The following is a 17,512-nucleotide window of genomic DNA, read 5'->3' on the forward strand; positions in this document are numbered from 1 at the left end:
AGTTCGCGATAAAAAATCTAGATGAAAAAAGAGCGAAGTTTCGACACACAGCCAGAGAGAACATCAAAAATTGCAAGACGAAAATAAGAAAGCGTTTGATTTGAAGCGGAAACAAGAAAGAGTCTATTAACTCAATGATTTGGTAGTAATTAAAAACCCTTCAGTTCCAAAAAAAAAAAGTTTCACTTGTGAATCACCTTGTGAGTCCCGTGGGACATGTCCTCTTGCACAAGTGAAGAACAAGTGACGCTCCATATAGAAAATTGTATGGGATGTCCGCATTTTCACAAGTGAAAATTAAAATGAAAATTTTTCGATTCCCACGGGATTTCACTTGTTCCTTATACTCATTTTTCGTATGGCCTGTCACGTGCCGGTGACACGTCCCAAGTGAAATCACTTGTGAAAATAAAATTTTTTCCATAAGCTTTCACTTATGAAATCACTTGCAAGAGACACGTCCCAAATGAAATCACTTGTGAAAATCAAAATTTTTCCCGTGAGTTTTTTTACTTATAGAATTTAAAAAAAATAAATTTGAATATACTTTTAAATATATTTTAATTCAATAATGTTATTTAGGATTTCTGTTAAAGGACAATTATTGTTAGTAAGCCTAATTTTATGTTACGTAATTTGCTTTTTACATTGGTCATCGCCTTCCTTAAACCTTTGTCCGGGTCCTCCGAATCCTTGGCCAACGCTCCTGATAAAATTTATAGTCATATGCTTAAAAAATGCGTTTTATTTGTTTATTTGCATATTTACCTTTTAGAGCTGTGTTTCACCCATTGCAGGATTTTTATTGGCGCCAAACATTTCATCATCCACTTTCGGCTTACGGAACCCATTGAATACCTTAATACTTTAAACTAAGATCAATGCACAACATCTTCAATTTAATGAAACACTTACCTGACTTTATTATTTTCACTTTAAACAAGAATAAACCCTTGAAGCTATAATTATTAAATTTAAAAACACAAAAAATGATATTCCCAATAATATAAAATATCTTGGTCCAAGGAACTTGTGAGATGGTTTCGAGGACGCCTAGCTGGAGGCGACCAAGCGGGTCGCAGGTTGCGGATAGCGAAGGGCCTGTAAGGCCAGCTGTGAATAGCAGTAGGCTAGGTCAAACGGATTCCGCCAGACCGAAACCTCTGCAATAAACAGCCCCGGGTATCTGTCGCTGTTTAGCGGCAGTACCGTCGATGCGAATTGTTCAGCCGCATTTAAATAGTTGCTCTACACAACCCCTTATTCCCCAAACGCACAACCTACCTCCTTCCTATCCCACACAACATCTCACCTCGGGCCGGACTAAGGTGTAAATCGGACCGTGCCGAGAGTCAGCCTGGCTGAGGGCCCGGGCAAAAAACTAGCTCAGTCTCAAACGGTGGGCTCAGGGAGATGGCGGCCCCCTGCTCTATTTATCGCCTTACCCGGGCATCGCGGATCTCTGCCCGGGTGGACCTTCCCTTTCTCCGCAACTCGTGGGAATCGATTATGGATACCAATAATTATAAAAATAAAAACACAATGGAGCCGGGCACTCCTAAGAAACCCGTGACGGAGGAGAAGATGGGTGCGACAGGATCTGCGAGCGTTGGCTCCGCCTGTGCTGGCACCAGCTCGGGGGCTATCCCAAAAGGGCCCCACCCCAAACTGGGGGTGATAGGTGGAAGACAGTCGGCCGCCAGCACCTCTGCAAAGTGCGCGCCGGCGCCAAAAACTGCAGGAGGTATGACGAAGACGGTCGCTCCAACCACCGAGCAAAATAAACACACTTATGCGGAGAAGCGGACTGCCGCGCAGACACTCCGCTCACACAACAGGAGCAAGATTGCCTACCCCTCAGCTGAATGGCTGAAGAAGGTGGAATGGGCGAAGACGGTGCTCCCCAACTACGGGCAAGAGAAGCCTAATGCTGTAAGTACACAGCCAAAGAGACAACGATCTCTAGAGTTGCCTGGACCTGCGGCAAAGAGAACTAGGGTCCAACAGAACCTGTCATTTGCGGAGATAGCGCGGGACAAGGTTCTGATTGGACTGGTTGACAAGGGAAACCCCGGAGGCCGGATCCCAAGAAACCAGTGGAAGGCGGTCGAGGAGCAGCTAGCGGTCATCTGCATGGCCTTGCTCCGGGACTTCCCCCAACCGACGCCATGTTGCAAGGACGCAGGCTGGTTCCAGGGCAGCGTCAAGGTGGTGTCTTGCGACAGCCAGAGATCAGCTGACCTCTACAAGAAGGCGACGGAGAAGCTCGGAGAGGTGTATCCTGGGGCGAAAATCGTTGCACTAGATTGGTGCGACGTCCCCAGCAGACCACGAGCGAGGATATGGCTGCCGTCGTCCATCAAAACACCGGAGGACATCCTCTTTATGTTGCAAAGGTGCAACCCAAATTTGCCCACGCACGACTGGAAAGTCGTAAAGGTGGAACCTCACGAGGGGCCGATCAGCCAGGCCATCGTGGTGCTGAATAAGGAGTCAGTATCCCCAATAGAGGCCGCTCACGGGGAGCTGAACTTCGGATTCAGTGCCATCCGCATAAAAGTCTACAAGGGAGACTCTAACTCGAAGGAGGACCCGACCGGCAACCCAGCCGAGCAGGTCTTTCCCGAGGAGATAGAGGCTCCTGGAGATGACGAGCCGGAAGATGGCTACTCAACCGACGCGTCGCTAAGCAGAGGGATGCAGGCGATGAACCCGGCGGACGAAGACGACGGCGACCTCAGCGGCAGCAAGGAAGCGGACGTCACGGTGGTGGAGGGGAACTCGGCAGATGTCGCTAAGACTACTGCAAGTGAACCTCCATCACAGTACAGCAGCGTCGGCTGCCCTCCTGCTCCGCCTGGCTGACGGCGGGGCAGACCTAGTACTCATACAGGAGCCTTGGGTGGTAGGAGGCAAGGTTGCTGGACTGGGTACCAAAGATTTCAAGCTGCTGCTTGATCCAAAAGAAGGTAAAATTCGAACCTGCATTTTAGCCAAAAGGCACCTTAGCATATTTCTGATTCATAATTACAGCAACGGAGACAACACCGTAGCAAGTCTGGAACTTCCAGCGGCTACAATCAGGGTGGCTTCAGCTTACATGGCCTTCGAGAAGGAAGACCCCCCAGACGAGCTTGTCCGGACACTGGTCAAAGATAGCGAGGCGCTCAAAATAGGACTGGTAATCGGCTGCGACGCAAACGCTCACCACACTCAGTGGGGAAGCCCAACAAGCAACAACAGGGGTGAGTCTCTTTTTAACTTCATCCTTGGCTCAAATCTATTTCTATGCAACAGGGGTAATACCCCCACCCTTATCACAAAAAATAGCCAAACAGTCATTGACCTTACCATGGTGTCAGGTAATCTGCTAGAAGCAGTCAGAAACTGGGAAGTCTCAAACGAACACTCTTTCTCTGACCATAGATTTATAGAAACCACTTTATCGCTAGACCCTCCTACTCCAGCTGAATTCGTCAACCTTAGACGTACCAACTGGCGCGCTTATAGGGAAGCCCTACTAAACATTCTTCCAATAGAACCCCCAAGTGACAACAGTGATATACTCAGTCTTGATAACATAGTAGGGATGTTCACGAATGCCTGCAACTCGGCTTTTGAAGCAGCCCACCCTAAACGCAAACCGAGAGGAACCAAAAAGCCTTCTTGGTGGACACAGAAACTTTCAGAACTGAGATCCAGTTGCAGAACCCTTTTTAACAGGGCAAAAGCAGGAAATGAGGATCTAAAATGGCAACAGTACAAGTTAGAACTAGTCTCCTACAAGAAGGCCATAAGGAAAGAAAAAAGATCAGCTTGGCAGACCTTCTGCTCAAACATAGAGGAAACAGCCGATGCAGCTCGGCTTAGGAAGATCCTCTCCAAAACAACCCCCTCCCTGGGGTACCTTCAAAAACCAGATGGCTCGTGGACAGACTCTAGTGAGGAGTCCCTAAGCCTACTACTAGACACCCACTTTCCGAGTAGTCTCCCGGTAGAACGTCTCCCAGGAAATCATGCAGGTCTAAGCATTGACTTGGAAACGCTTCTTTCTGAACGCAACATAAGTTGGGCCATAAACAGCTTCAAACCCTTCAAATCACCAGGACCCGATCATCTCTCACCTGCGCACATCCAACACGCAGGTCAACTTGCCATCAACTGGCTAAAGACAATTTTCCGTACCATTCTTAGGATAGGAACGTTGCCATCATCATGGAGGGAAACAAAGGTAGTCTTTATACCCAAAGCGGGCAAAGCCTCGCACACGACGACGAAAGATTTTAGGCCCATAAGTCTGACATCCTTTCTCCTTAAGAGCTTCGAGCGACTGATTGGACTGCACATCAGGTCAGTCATGGACTCGAAACAGTTATCAGCAGCGCAGCATGCATATTCAAAAGGCAAGTCCACCGAATCAGCTCTACACGCGGTAGTCAGCCAAATCGAAAAGTCACTCAATCACAAGGAATACGCACTTGCTGCATTCCTGGACATAGAGGGCGCTTTCAACAATGTTCTCCCTACAGCCATAACCGAATCCCTCACCGACCTGGGTGTTGAGATCCAAATCGTGGAGTTAATCCATAAATTGCTGATGAGCAGAATGGTAACCTCCACGCTAGGAATCTCAACACAAACAAGGTTCGTGAACAGGGGAACCCCTCAGGGTGGTGTACTCTCCCCCCTGCTATGGAACATCGCATTAAATAAGCTGTTGTGCTACATGGAAGGGGGTGGATGCAAGGTTGTGGCATATGCGGACGATGTAGCCATTATTTTCTCAGGAAAATTTCCTCAGACACTATGCGATCTAATGACCGCCAAACTTAAAATACTCTCTGACTGGACAACAGAAAGAGGTCTAGGGGTAAACCCCTCGAAAACGGAACTGGTGCTGTTTACAAACAGATACAAGATTCCTCAACTAAACCCACCAAAATTAAATAACTGCTCTCTCTCCTTCAGTAACAACGCCAGGTATTTGGGGTTAATATTAGATAAGCGTCTGACATGGAGACTAAACAGCCAAGAGAGAACGAGGAAGGCAACAATTGCCCTCTACTCCTGCAAAAAGGCCATCGGAACGAAATGGGGCATGTCCCCAAAAATCGTCAACTGGATACACACAGCGATAGTTAAGCCTATTCTGCTCTACGGAGTGTCAATATGGTGGCCCGCGCTAATGAAGCAGACAACCACAACAAACCTAAACAAGGTACAACGAATGGCATCCTTATGCATAAGCGGAGCCCTTCGCACCACCCCCAACGAGGCGCTAAATGCTATTCTGAACCTTCCAAGTCTGGACTTAGCCGGCATGGAACGAGCTAAGATAGCTGCGGTTCGGATGAGGGACTTAGGGCAGTGGAAGCCCCAAATATACGGTCATGCCAGGATACTCCAGCAGGACACAATGATCCCACCCAGTACAGATCTATGTAAACCTATTGAATACATCCACACCCCCTTTGAAGCCTTGCTCCCAACCAGAGAAGACTGGGAACAAGGCCAGCCGGGCCCTACAGAGGCAGTCAATTTCTACACTGACGGCTCAAAATTAAATAATCAAGTCGGAGGAGGTATATACTCCGAACAACTTAATATCAGGAAATCCTTCAGACTTCCGGATCACTGTAGCGTCTTCCAGGCGGAAGTATTTGCCATAATTGAAGCTTTGATGCTTCTGAACGATGCAAACTGTCAGAATAAACTGATTAACATCTATAGTGATAGTCAAGCGGCTATCAGGTCGATTATCTCGACCAATACAAACTCCCACACCATATCAAACTGCCGAAAATCTCTGCACGAGATGGCTCTGCAGTTTAAAATTTACCTGATTTGGGTCCCGGGTCACCGGAACATTACAGGCAACTGTATTGCAGATGAGCTGGCCAGGCATGGCACTACCGTTCCTCTCCTTCCGGACAAGGAGAACATCGGTATGCCGATGGCCACCTGCAAGCTTAACATTAGAAATCAATACAAGAAACTTGCGAGCCTAGCATGGACACATGTTAAGCACTGTCGCATCTCTCGCCAGACATGGCCAATCATCGACGCGAAGAGAACTTCGGAACTATTAAGACTAAACCGTACCGAGTGCGGAATGGTAATACGAGTGTTAACAGGCCACTGGTTGGTTGGCACACACGCAAGCAGATTGGGCGCGCCCCGAAACGATTTCTGCAGATGCTGCAGGGACGAGGAGGAAGAGGAAACGGTGGAACACCTGTTCTGTTCCTGCCCGGCCCTGTGCAGATCTAGACTGTACCACTTAGGGAATCCCTTCATGAACAGTCTATCCGAACTGGCGAACATAAGCCTAAAACGAATAATAAAATTCATTAAAGCAACCGGATGGGAATTATGCTAAGCCAGCTGCAATAATGGCAGCAGATTTTTAAGAAAGGGGATACAGATCCACGCGGTACCACAATGGACCTTTTAAGGACTAAGTGTGTCAATGATTTGGCAGCCGCTTTAACCTAACCTAACCTAACCTAGTATAAAATAATATGTCAAAAAACACCGAAGCTATAATTTGTTTCAAATTATTTTCCTACCAATTTTCCGATCGTTCCTATGGCAGCTATATGATATAGTCGTCCGATTTTGATAAAATTAAATTCGAAATTCAGAACTAATTAAAAAATGTTATTTCCAAGCGTTGGAGGTTATACGCTAAAAAACACCGAAGCTATAATTTGTTTCATATTATTTTCCTACCAATTTTCTGATCGTTCCTATGGCAGCTATATGATATAGTCGTCCGATTTTGATAAAATTAAATTCGAAATTCAGAACTAATTAAAAAATGTTATTTCCAAGCGTTGGAGGTTATATGTTGAGAAACACCGAAGCTATAATTTGTTTCATATTATTTTTCCGCCAATTTTCCGATCGTTCCTATGGCAGCTATATGATATAGTCGTCCGAATTCGATAAAATTTAATTCAAAATTCAAAACTAATAAAAAAATGTTATTTCCAAGCTTAGGAGGTTATATGCTAAAATTTATTTAATTAATTTTTTTTGTTCGATTATTCCTATGGGAGCTATAAGATATAGTTGTCCGATCCGGCTGGTTCCGACTTATATACTACCTGCAAAAGATATAAGACTTTTGGGAAAGTTTCAGCCCAATAGCTTTAAAACTGAGAGACTAGTTTGCGTAGAAACGGACGGACAGACGGACAGACGGACATGGCTAGATCGACTCGTCTAGTCATGCTGATCAAGAATATATATACTTTATGGGGTCGGAAACGTCTCCTTCACTGCGTTGCAAACTTCTGACTGAAATCAATATACCCTCTGCAAGGGTATAAAAACGAAAGAAGTAAATCTGCTGCGCACAATTTAAATGGCTTGCTTCCCTTTCAATAACTCAAACAGAATGAATGATTTCTTTTGTTTTCTGCGTCGTGTCGCTGCGCCACGAAAATTTTTCCGCCGAAACATTAGTCGCTAGCCGGACATAACGGAGAGACTCAAAAGAAATAACGGACCTGCCGAAATTTGTCTCTGAGAGCGCCGAGTGCAGGCAGATTATAAGACAAAGAAAGAGAGGGAAGCTCCGAATATCTGCCTCTCTTTGTTGCACGATCGTTTTCGTAGGCAGTCTTCTACACTGCGCCGACTTCTCTGCTGACGTCAACAGCGGCACAGCGTTTTAGGCACAAAAAAAAAACAAAAAAGCTTTTTGCCTTGAGCCATGTCACCGCGTCCCTACTGCAGAACTGAAAAGAGCGTTTTAGGCACAAAAAAAAACAGAAAAGCTTTTTGCCTTGAGCCATGTCACCGCGTCCCGCAGAACTTAAGGGAACTCTGTAGGGTGTCGGATTAAAGCTTAAGGGGAAGTTTTTAGGGCCCTACAAGATTGTTGCAATCAAGGATCATGGGCGGTACGAAGTAGAACGTATAGGCGACTCAGAGGGTCCATTTAAAACATCTACGGTTTCCGAGTACATGAAACCTTGGTCAGGTCCATTCGAGGCGAATGAACAGTCAGGAGGGCCGAATGTAGGATTTGAATCTGGCGAGCTTATTAAACGGCACACTCGCAGCGGGCTAAGTTATATAGTAACTCTTAATCAGTTTGCCATCTAAAATCCTCGATAAAGTACTCGATTAATGCCGCCGATACCTGCACGAGTGAGCGGGGAGTCGTTAACAACAATACAATTCATGTGACATAAAAAGAACTCTGTAAAACTAGTTTAAGCATTTCTATGTTTAAACTTTATCACAATAAAACATTGCGAATCTAACGATTCCTACATGTTTAATCTAGTTAAAAGAAATTAACATAATTTAAATAAATTGAAGTCAAAAATTGTCTATAGTGTTCTTCTGTTAAAGATTTAGCCTCAAAATGATTAGTATTAATAAATGTATGAACATGAGATCTAAGTAAAGCGTATATTTTTGGAAGTCTTGCCGACCTTTATGGAGCCCAGGAAATAAAAGGAACTGAGGACTTTAGGGATCGCCAGCCGGAGGTTTTCCGAAAGGTGATCATGGTAGGGTGGGAATTAGGATACTGAATACCATCACATTGTCCTCGTGTATCCGTTGTTCTTGAATTTCAGTGCCATATCATTTCCTATTAAGTTTCTATACTTGAATGTTGTTCTTTTTACTTTCATTTCCAAATTCTCCTATAACAGCACGCGGTATTATGTGTATAAAGTAAAGAGTAAAGATCAGTTACTTCTTCCCACCCCCACTACCGAACTGAAAAGCTGGAACAAGCGCGTGTTTCTCTGATCTCTCTATTTATTATCATCAGCTCCCTGTATACTATCAATATTACATGCTACAAATTATTATGGATTAAATGCCGGCCAACGTGGAGCTGTGTCCGGCTGGCCCGAATCGTCAATAACATCTAGGCGATCAGTTCAATTCCATATAAACTAGTTGTTATGTTCGTTCTGATTTTCTTGCCAATAGTAAAAGGTATTTTGGCTTAAAGGTGGTCCAAATTAAAGAGTCCAGATAATGAAGTTAATAACTGGTCTAAAGATATTAACGGTATAAAATGTTAGGTCTGTGATTAAAAGAAATAGTGGAGACGTTATACGCTTTAAGCCAGAAACAAATACTGCCGATAGAAAATGTTAAGCAAGCAGAGACGATTGGAGAAAGGTTTTAAAGTGAGTACAGTCTACAACCTCGTCATTGTCACACTGATATGTTAGTGCGAACTTGCACTAGAAACCCACTTTATGGCCTGGCTAGATTAATTATAATGCTTGAGAGTCGCATTATTCCTTACTTCCTATCTATTATATTTCTCTAACCCTATCTATAATTTTCTGATCTTCTATTGGCATGATTGGGCTACTTGGGACGCAATGGCTTCCAGTTTTTTGCATAATTGAAAATCGTCGATTTTCGAAAATTATTTGAAATTAATTTCCTAAGAAAATAATAAGAAAAGTTATATGAATTAAAAGTATTTATAAATAAAAATAATAAAAAAAATAGTTATAATAACAAAGAAAAACAAACAAATATTATAATGCCGGTCAGACACAGTTCTAAAGACGTTAGAGAAGCAGAGGGCGATGAGCGTCATCGCTGCAATATTTGTGTCGCTGTATTTAACAGCCTCCTTCCATCGCAGATGCTTTGCTTCCCGATTAGGAAACAAGAAAATTTTCCTAATTTGTCAAGTAGCTTTACAAAATTCAATTACAAGCTTATTAGATAAAGGGGGTATAGCTGGATTCAGTGGCCAAGGAGGCGATCCAAGTGGGACGAAAGTTTCAAGTTGCCATGAGGAGGTTATAATACCAATACTCACGAATCATTAGCTGCAAATATACAATAGGTCATTGGGACAGCGATTGCCTGTGCCTTAGCTGATCAAACCCAACACTTATCGCGTACTTTGCGAAATGGAAGCGATCAATTTTTTACTACTCAGCAACGCCTGGAACAGAATAGCTCTCGGTTGAGGCTCCTTACCCTTAGAATAGGGCCGAGAGCTATTCTCAAAGTCAGTATCTCAACCGCAAGCAGATTTAAGACCCGACCGGATAGGGAAAATAATTTCGAACTGGAAAGTACGTTTCTGAGGTCATTCATCCGTCCCAGTAGACGAGTTTGTTTATCGAGCGGAAGCACTTGCGATGCAATCTCTAGGGGATCTTGCATTAGTCGCACATTATGCAAGAAACTTACTAGAAAGAAGCGCCAAGGAGTGGTTTTGGCGTTACCACAAGATTGTTCAAGAAGTGACTCGGCCAGGCTTGAAGGCGGCTCTTCGAGCTCAGTTTCAGGATGGCAGAAGTGATCTCGAGATTAGGTCAGAGATGTTTCAAAGGAAACAAAGACCAAATTAACCTTTCGACAGTCTACACAAAGCAATTATATCTTTAGCAGACAAATTAGTGTATCCGTTATCTAAGACCGCTATTTTAAAAATACTAAGAGCAAATCTGTTACCAGAAGTTAAACACGAAATTTTATATGTTCCAATTTCAAACATTGCTCATCTTAGACATGTATGTAGTTCGGACACGTGAAGATATCTTCAGTCTGTTGCGGAACCCAGCATTCCAGCTTCTCGACCTGCGCCTCGGCATAAAGACCAGGAAATCATGGGCCAGTCTGATAATAAAATAAAGGAAAGCGACGTTAAGGATGCAGAAATTGCGGCTATAGCAGGGCCTTGCTGGAAGTGTGACGTTCCTGGCCACCCATAACAGGAGTGCACAGTAGAGCGAAGTGTGTTTTGCTACGGATGTGGAAAACCGGAGACTTATAAGCCCACTTCCAGCAACTGTATTATCTCAAAAAACTCGAGAGGGCGTGCGCTGCTCGCAAACGGATGATAACAAAAGCAACCAATACCGATTTACCAAACAATACTCAACCTCTTTAGCACCGGACGTTCCTAATCTATCAAATATTCCTTTGCATCTAAAGGCGCAACACCAAATTGGAGTATCCATCAAGTCAGAGGCAACTCGAAAACAAAAACGTAGAATTGTTTATAGAGCAAAATGCAAAACTAGTTTAAGCGCAATACTAGCCTCAGTAATTGACAAGACAAAGGATTATCGACCCTTCGGAGAGGTGACTTTACTGGGAAAAACACTTAGTTGGCTAATGGACATCGGGGCAACGATTAATGGCATCGGTGGCAAAATCCCGCGAGATCTAGCGGTTAGTAACGCAAACGTAACATCGGTGCAAGCCAAATTCCGTACCGCCGATGGGTCAAGTCAAGATATAGTCGGCTTAATCCCCACGTCTATATGTTTTCGAGGAGGGACAGAACCAATGACTTTTTATATCGTATAAACCAAAATTTTTATTTAAGTATTCAATTTTGGACAACCTATATCCTTTTGTCAGTGTTTCTTGATAATCAAAAGTTCCGAGCAAGTGCATCTGCACTTGCTAGGAATAAAAGTTCGTGTATCAGTCTATCAGAATTGCAACTCCAGGAGCTGGTTTTCCTTAATTTGCGAAAAAAGGCTGAGGAAAGACAATATGACACGATATTGACATAGGTCAATCTAAGCCTATTAAACAGCGTCTCAACGCAGTATCTCCTGCAATTGAGAAACTAATGTATGATGAATTAGAAAGAATGGTAGCACTGTGAGTGATACAGGAGTCAGACAGTTCTTGGTCGTCGCCAGTCGTACTCGTGCGCAATCCTGGAAAAGTTAGACTCTGTTTTGATAGCCGAAAAGTCAACGAGGTTACTGTAAAAAACGCAGACCATGTCCAAGCTCATGGATAAAGTTATTTCTCTAGATCTTCGAAATGAAATATTTATTTGTCTAGACGATCTGCTTGTAGTTTCGGATACGTTTTCAAGACACCTGCGGGTGCTAACAGCTCTAGCGAAATGACTGTGTGAGGAGGGATTAACCATTAAGTTCATAAAAGTAAAATCTGCCTTATAGGGTCCTTCCACAGAGATCCATCCTCCATCTACCATCCGTTGAACGGATGGTCCATAAGGTTTTGCCGTTCCGAAAATTTCCCCATACAAATTTGACGGACTATTTTATGCGATACATAGGCGATTATTTTTGGTTGCAACTCTAAACTCTTCTTCTTGAAAGTGGAAAGTGAAACATTCACTACAACTTTTGAAAATGGAAGGCGCCGAGGCAATTGGTATGAACATAAATGCTCTTTATATTTGTAATAATTCATTGTTTTTAATTTTACAGTCAATAATACACTCATAGAAATTTTACTGTAAAATCGCCCTAAAAACAAGGAAAATCGCCCTAAAGCGGGGGTCAATGGCGACTGGATAACAAAATAAGGGCAACAATTTCTATAAATAGGCATGTATTAGTCTTACAGTTAGAGCGTTTTTTCTTAGATCTAGGGTTGATTTTCTTAAATCTTGGGCGATTTTTCTGTTTTCAATGGTAAATACCCTTAACATATGAAAAAAAATTTAAGCACCAACGGCGGTGTTTCTTGAAATTATGGTCAAGCGCCCTAAAAACAAGAGCAAGTGCCGTAAATATTAAAACTAATTTTTATAAAACAATCGTGTTTGGACATGTTTGCTGGTTCTCGGCAAACATTATCCGTGGTACTTTTTCCAGAAATTTTTTTGTATTATTTTACTTAATGTCCCTTTTCTAACTATAAATTGAGAGGGTGAGAAGGGCAAGGTTATTATTTGGCCGCTCCACGCATGTTGGTAAACTGCTAATTAGAGTCTTATGAACTGAAAGTAGTCATTAAGCAGAATCAGAGAAATAACATAAATTTAAAACAACTTACTTCTTGAGAAAAATCTTCGTGGTCGCAGCGAGAATCAAACTCACGACCGCTGGGTTTGCAGTCGAGAGCACTACCGCTGCACCAAAGACCACTCGCGCTAGGCGACGCGCAAAAAGGGTGCATGTCTCAATTTGTTCTAAGAACAAATTCTCAATTTAATTCTAAGAAATATTCTCACTAATGACAAAAAATTATGACTTATTTTACCCAATTAGACTTAATCATTAAAAACTATTATTTTAATGTAATATACATATTTACTATTTGTTATTTTGACGTGATCTAAAATTTACTCTAAAAAATATTTTCTATGGCGATTTTTCTTGTATTTAGGGCAATTTTTCCTAATGTTAGGGCGATTTCATGTTTAGGGCGATTTTTCTAGTATTTAGAAAAATAACTTTATGAGTGTACGCGAGCCACCGAAAAAAAAGGGACCAAGCGGTGGCGCTCCTTCCGCCTGGCAGCATTATGAGTTGCTCCACTCGTTTCTAGGCACATACAGCATCCACAACATGGAGCAGAACACCTTGGAGAACGAGAGTATAATATTTGTATATATATTTTTGGTTTAAAATGATCTAATAAAATGTATTTATTGCAGATGAAAGCCTCTATCTGCAGCGGCAGTCAAAGCTTATGCAGCACTGCGCCCCCTTCTATAGCTCGAGAAAGGCTGGAGGAGCAGCGAGCGCAGACTGAAATATTGTCGAGAATGACAGACAGCCAAGCTAAATTCCAATCGGATTTAACGAATACCTAAAATTTAGAATAAATAGGCCAATTAAAAAATAAAATGATATGTGATATTATAAATGGCCAGATGCAGTTGTGGAAAAATCTATCAGCGTTTGGAAAAATCTAAAGGCAGAGTCCCCAATAAGCAGCACCGACACTTGAACGCCACAAATATGCCTTGCTTTTTCGTGAAGAAACGGAGAAGACACCATTTTCCTTGTCAGGCTCGACTTTTGAAATATAGTGGAGTCGTTGCAGCGCCCAGCAGAGCCGAAGTTTACATAGGTAAATCTGTATCTGTAGTAAATTTAAAATACAATGCGTTTAGAACAGCGGTCGGAACACACAAACCATCACAAGTTTACCTTGCATTAGTGTGAGTGAAGCCTGACGTTTGTCTGTTTTGCACTCAGAATCTCTGCCGCAGCAGCAAAAAAGCGCGCTGAAGCTGAGAAAAAAATGACCCAAAGACCCATACCGAAGTCATACGAACATCTACGTTATACGTGAGCAAGCAACTGATGGGCAGAATAATTCCCTATGCTCACTTAAAAGACCGCTGCCGACCGCTGGTTTAGAAGATTGTTGAGCTCTTAGAAGAAGGCAGTTTACCTGTAACCCATGAGAGCGAATAGTAATATTGATTACCAGCCTTTGTAGTTGTGGTCCAAAAAAAAGTTTGCCACGCCCACTCTAACTCCCACAAACCGCGTAAGCCAGTGGCGACCACAATTTTCATGCTCAAAAAAATGTTAACTGAAATGTATAAGTCTCGTCAACACCTATCGATTGACCCCAAAAAAAGTTTGTCACGCCCACCCTAACGCCCATAACGCCTAAATCTGTCTATCAATCTTATTTCAATCTCGCTTTACTGCTTCTATATCTCCATTTCCCTTTGGTTCCTTTAGCTTAGTAAAGGGTATCTGATAGTCGAGGTACCCTTTTACTATACGAGTAACGGGTATAAAAATTAACATAAATTAAATAAATTGAAGTCAAAAATTATTATTATTAATGATTAGTTTTAATAAATTTATGAACATGAGATCTAAGTAATGCGTAGAATTATGGAAGCCTTGCTCACCTTTATGGAGCCCAGGAAATAAAAGGAAGTGAGGACTTTAGGGATCGCCAGCCGTGGGCATGCGAAAGGTGATCATGGTAGGGTGAGGATTAAGACACTGAATAACATCACAGCTTTCTATACTTGAATGTTGTTCTTTTTACATTTATTTCAACTTTTCCTATAACAGCACGCGATATTAATTTTATTAAAATGTGTATGAAGTTGAGCCTTAAGCTTAGTACTCAGATCGGCTAAGAGTTTCACTAGTCGAAAAATCTTATTCTTTGTAGTGTGACCGAGGTTTTCAAAGTTCACACGCAATGCATATAGCATGGTCTTACCGTCAAGCAGATGGTTTTGTTGCCAAACGGAAAACAAACCAATAAGAGAAATTTAAAAAGGAGGAGTCTGCTGGTATACAAAAAAATTTTAATTTTAATGCTTCGCCATCTTTCCCGCTCCACCGCAGTACAGCTCCGAGTCCCAATAGGCATATTGGACCTTGAGGAAGTGGGAGAACGGTGTTGATCCGCTGATACTGCAGGAAGTCGTCCAGGATCCTGGCAGTGGCTGGCTATGGCTTCTCCAACTGTTCCTTAGCGGGCGCCCTATTTTCCTCCTCCCTATAGAAGCCAGAGGGAGCTGGATCCGCCTAAGCTGCCAAGTAGCTGGTGGTGGTGGTGTCCGGAGTCCTAATGGAGAGGTCGTCGGATATCGTATTCCTGGTGGTTCTGCTAAAAAGATACTTATATTAGTACAACGCAACCAAGATCTTTTGGACAGATCTTACTTTCTTTGCGAGGACGCGCCCGGTAGGATGTCCATGTAGAGATTTAAGTCCCACTCGGCATATTCCTTCCCACTGGGATTCTCTAGTGGATCTCCTACAGCACTTCAACTATTCTGAGAATTTTACCCTTTTGTGGAATTGCTTCCTGTCGGTGAAATCCCACAATAAAGGGCATAAGCTTGGATTTGGCGTCCTATTACATCTGCACTGACTTCCAGCATCCGATATTGAGGTTTTCCTTCCATTTTTAATTTTTAGTTTCCACATTGCCTTTACACGAACTCCGCCAAAGATTGAATTTCTTATTTTTTGGGCCGCGGCTCATGGCGTTCAACGAAATTCACTCGCTAAATCTGGTATTTCTTCTGATATTTCCCTAGCTCATCTGAGTACCGCGCTGAAAAACAGACCCGACGAAAAGCGTTACCCGCGTATTTGCCTCTCGCTCACTCCTATGGTTAGCTCGCGGTTTTCGTCGATCTGAGTACAAGGCTTTAAAATAAAGATCAGTGATTTCTTCCCACCCCCACTACCGAACTGAAAAGCCGGATCAAGCGCCTGCTTCGCTGCTCTCTCTGTTAATTACCATCAGCGCCCTGTATGCTATCAACGTGACATGCTACAATCTCTTACTCTTATCCACAAAGTAAATAGAAATAATCGAACTTGAAAAACACTCACTTGCTTCCAAAAACGTCTTAAATAACTCTTGTTTAACAATTCTTGAGATAATAAATAACTATAAAAAAGAAGGATATTGTGTAAGGCACGGCACATTAAGTAAAATTTTATTGTGATACATATGATCATCGAGTAACGTATGTTACTCAGTTCCACAATTTAGCACTGGCGCAAAGTCTGGCCGACTGGTCGACTCTCCCTCGCTCAATTTTTTTCTTTAAGTATTATAGTGCTGAGAAGGTGCTGCATTTGCTGATGAAAGAGTTATTTAGTGATAGGATCGCTGAAAGAGTAAAGAATTTGTGCCAGATTTGTGCAGTGATGAATCGTAGGACATGCCTTTGTTAAATTAATTTCTTCTTATACAAACCTTTTTTTGCAAAAAAAAAAGGGTTGGTGATGATCTGATTGTAGTGATTAGCTGCAAACACTTTAAAGCAAAGGCCAACCTTTCTGAAGAAACGCCCACGGTCTGACCGTGACAAACTTTTATTTTTCCAAATATAAATAATCGGAAAATTTTTCGATATTTTGGTTTAATAAATAACGCGATATTTTTTTAGAGGAAGAGTATATGAAGTATAAGCGTAGACTAGATTCGTCGGAAAATACGGAACATGTAAGAGAAAGCGTTTCCGACTCCATAAAGTATATATGTTCTGGATGAGGATTACCAGCCGAGTCGATCTAGCCTGTCCATCTATCCGTTTAAACGCTGTGATTTCGGAAATTATAAAAGCTACAATATTGAGATTAGACTGCGCAGTGGAAGTTTGTTTCAGCAAAATACTGCGCCCACTCTAACTCTAGAACACAAATTTGAAATTTAATGTTTTGTAGTTACATGGCTATCGTCAATACCTATCGATTGACCTAATATGCCACGACCACTCTAACACCCACAAACCGCCCAAAACCGTACGTATGTACTCTGATATCTCGGAAATTATAAAAGCACGACAGTTGGAATTATAGCGTCTTCCCACAGAGATCGATCCACCATTTACCATCCGTTGAACGGATGGTCCATAAGGTCTTGCCGTTCCGAAAATTTTTCAGTTAGTTCCCCGTCCAAATTTGACGGACTCTTGTATGCGATAGTAAGGATGGACGAACGGATGGACTTTATGGGAAGGGGGTTTTAGGCACATACATAGTTTCTAGAGACTTATACGTAGCACAAGAGCATTTCACGCCCACTCTAAGGCCCAAAACTGTGGCGACCACAGTTTTAATGCTAAAACTTAAGCAGAAATGTATTGGTTTTGTCAAAACACTCGATTTTCTGCTTTCATATCTTAGTCTCCCTTTCGCGCCCCTTAGCTGAGTATCGGTTATCTGCATCTGATAGTCGAGGAACTCGACTACCTGGTTAATATGTACAGTGACGAACTTAAGTGTTGGCACACTTAGCATCTTGAACTTCAAGTGCGCTTTTCTACCTTTATAAATGT

At 42.5% G+C, this 17,512-nt stretch overlaps 1 protein-coding gene and 1 long non-coding RNA gene across 3 annotated transcripts; one reads left to right on the plus strand and one right to left on the minus strand.

The window, feature by feature from the left end:
* The first annotated feature begins 1,542 nt into the window (after window positions 1-1,542).
* On the plus strand, window positions 1,543-3,591 carry LOC139354328 (uncharacterized). Its single transcript, XM_070998552.1, has 2 exons — window positions 1,543-2,969; window positions 3,034-3,591. The coding sequence occupies exon 1, from the start codon at window positions 1,543-1,545 to the stop codon at window positions 2,863-2,865; it is 1,323 nt and encodes a 440-aa protein (XP_070854653.1). The 3' UTR covers window positions 2,866-2,969; window positions 3,034-3,591.
* An 11,403-nt stretch (window positions 3,592-14,994) lies between these two features.
* LOC139353994 (uncharacterized) lies at window positions 14,995-16,571 on the minus strand. 2 transcript variants are annotated; one of them, XR_011605060.1, is made up of 3 exons: window positions 16,429-16,571; window positions 15,378-16,341; window positions 14,995-15,318 (listed from the first exon to the last, which is right to left on the minus strand). It is a non-coding gene; the product is annotated as an uncharacterized lncRNA (long non-coding RNA). The 2 variants fall into 2 exon arrangements; XR_011605059.1 differs by having other exon boundaries at window positions 14,995-15,321.
* Window positions 16,572-17,512: the final 941 nt, after the last annotated feature.

Source organism: Drosophila suzukii (assembly GCF_043229965.1).
Source record: "Drosophila suzukii chromosome 2 unlocalized genomic scaffold, CBGP_Dsuzu_IsoJpt1.0 scf_2c, whole genome shotgun sequence".
NCBI lineage: Eukaryota > Metazoa > Arthropoda > Insecta > Diptera > Drosophilidae > Drosophila > Drosophila suzukii.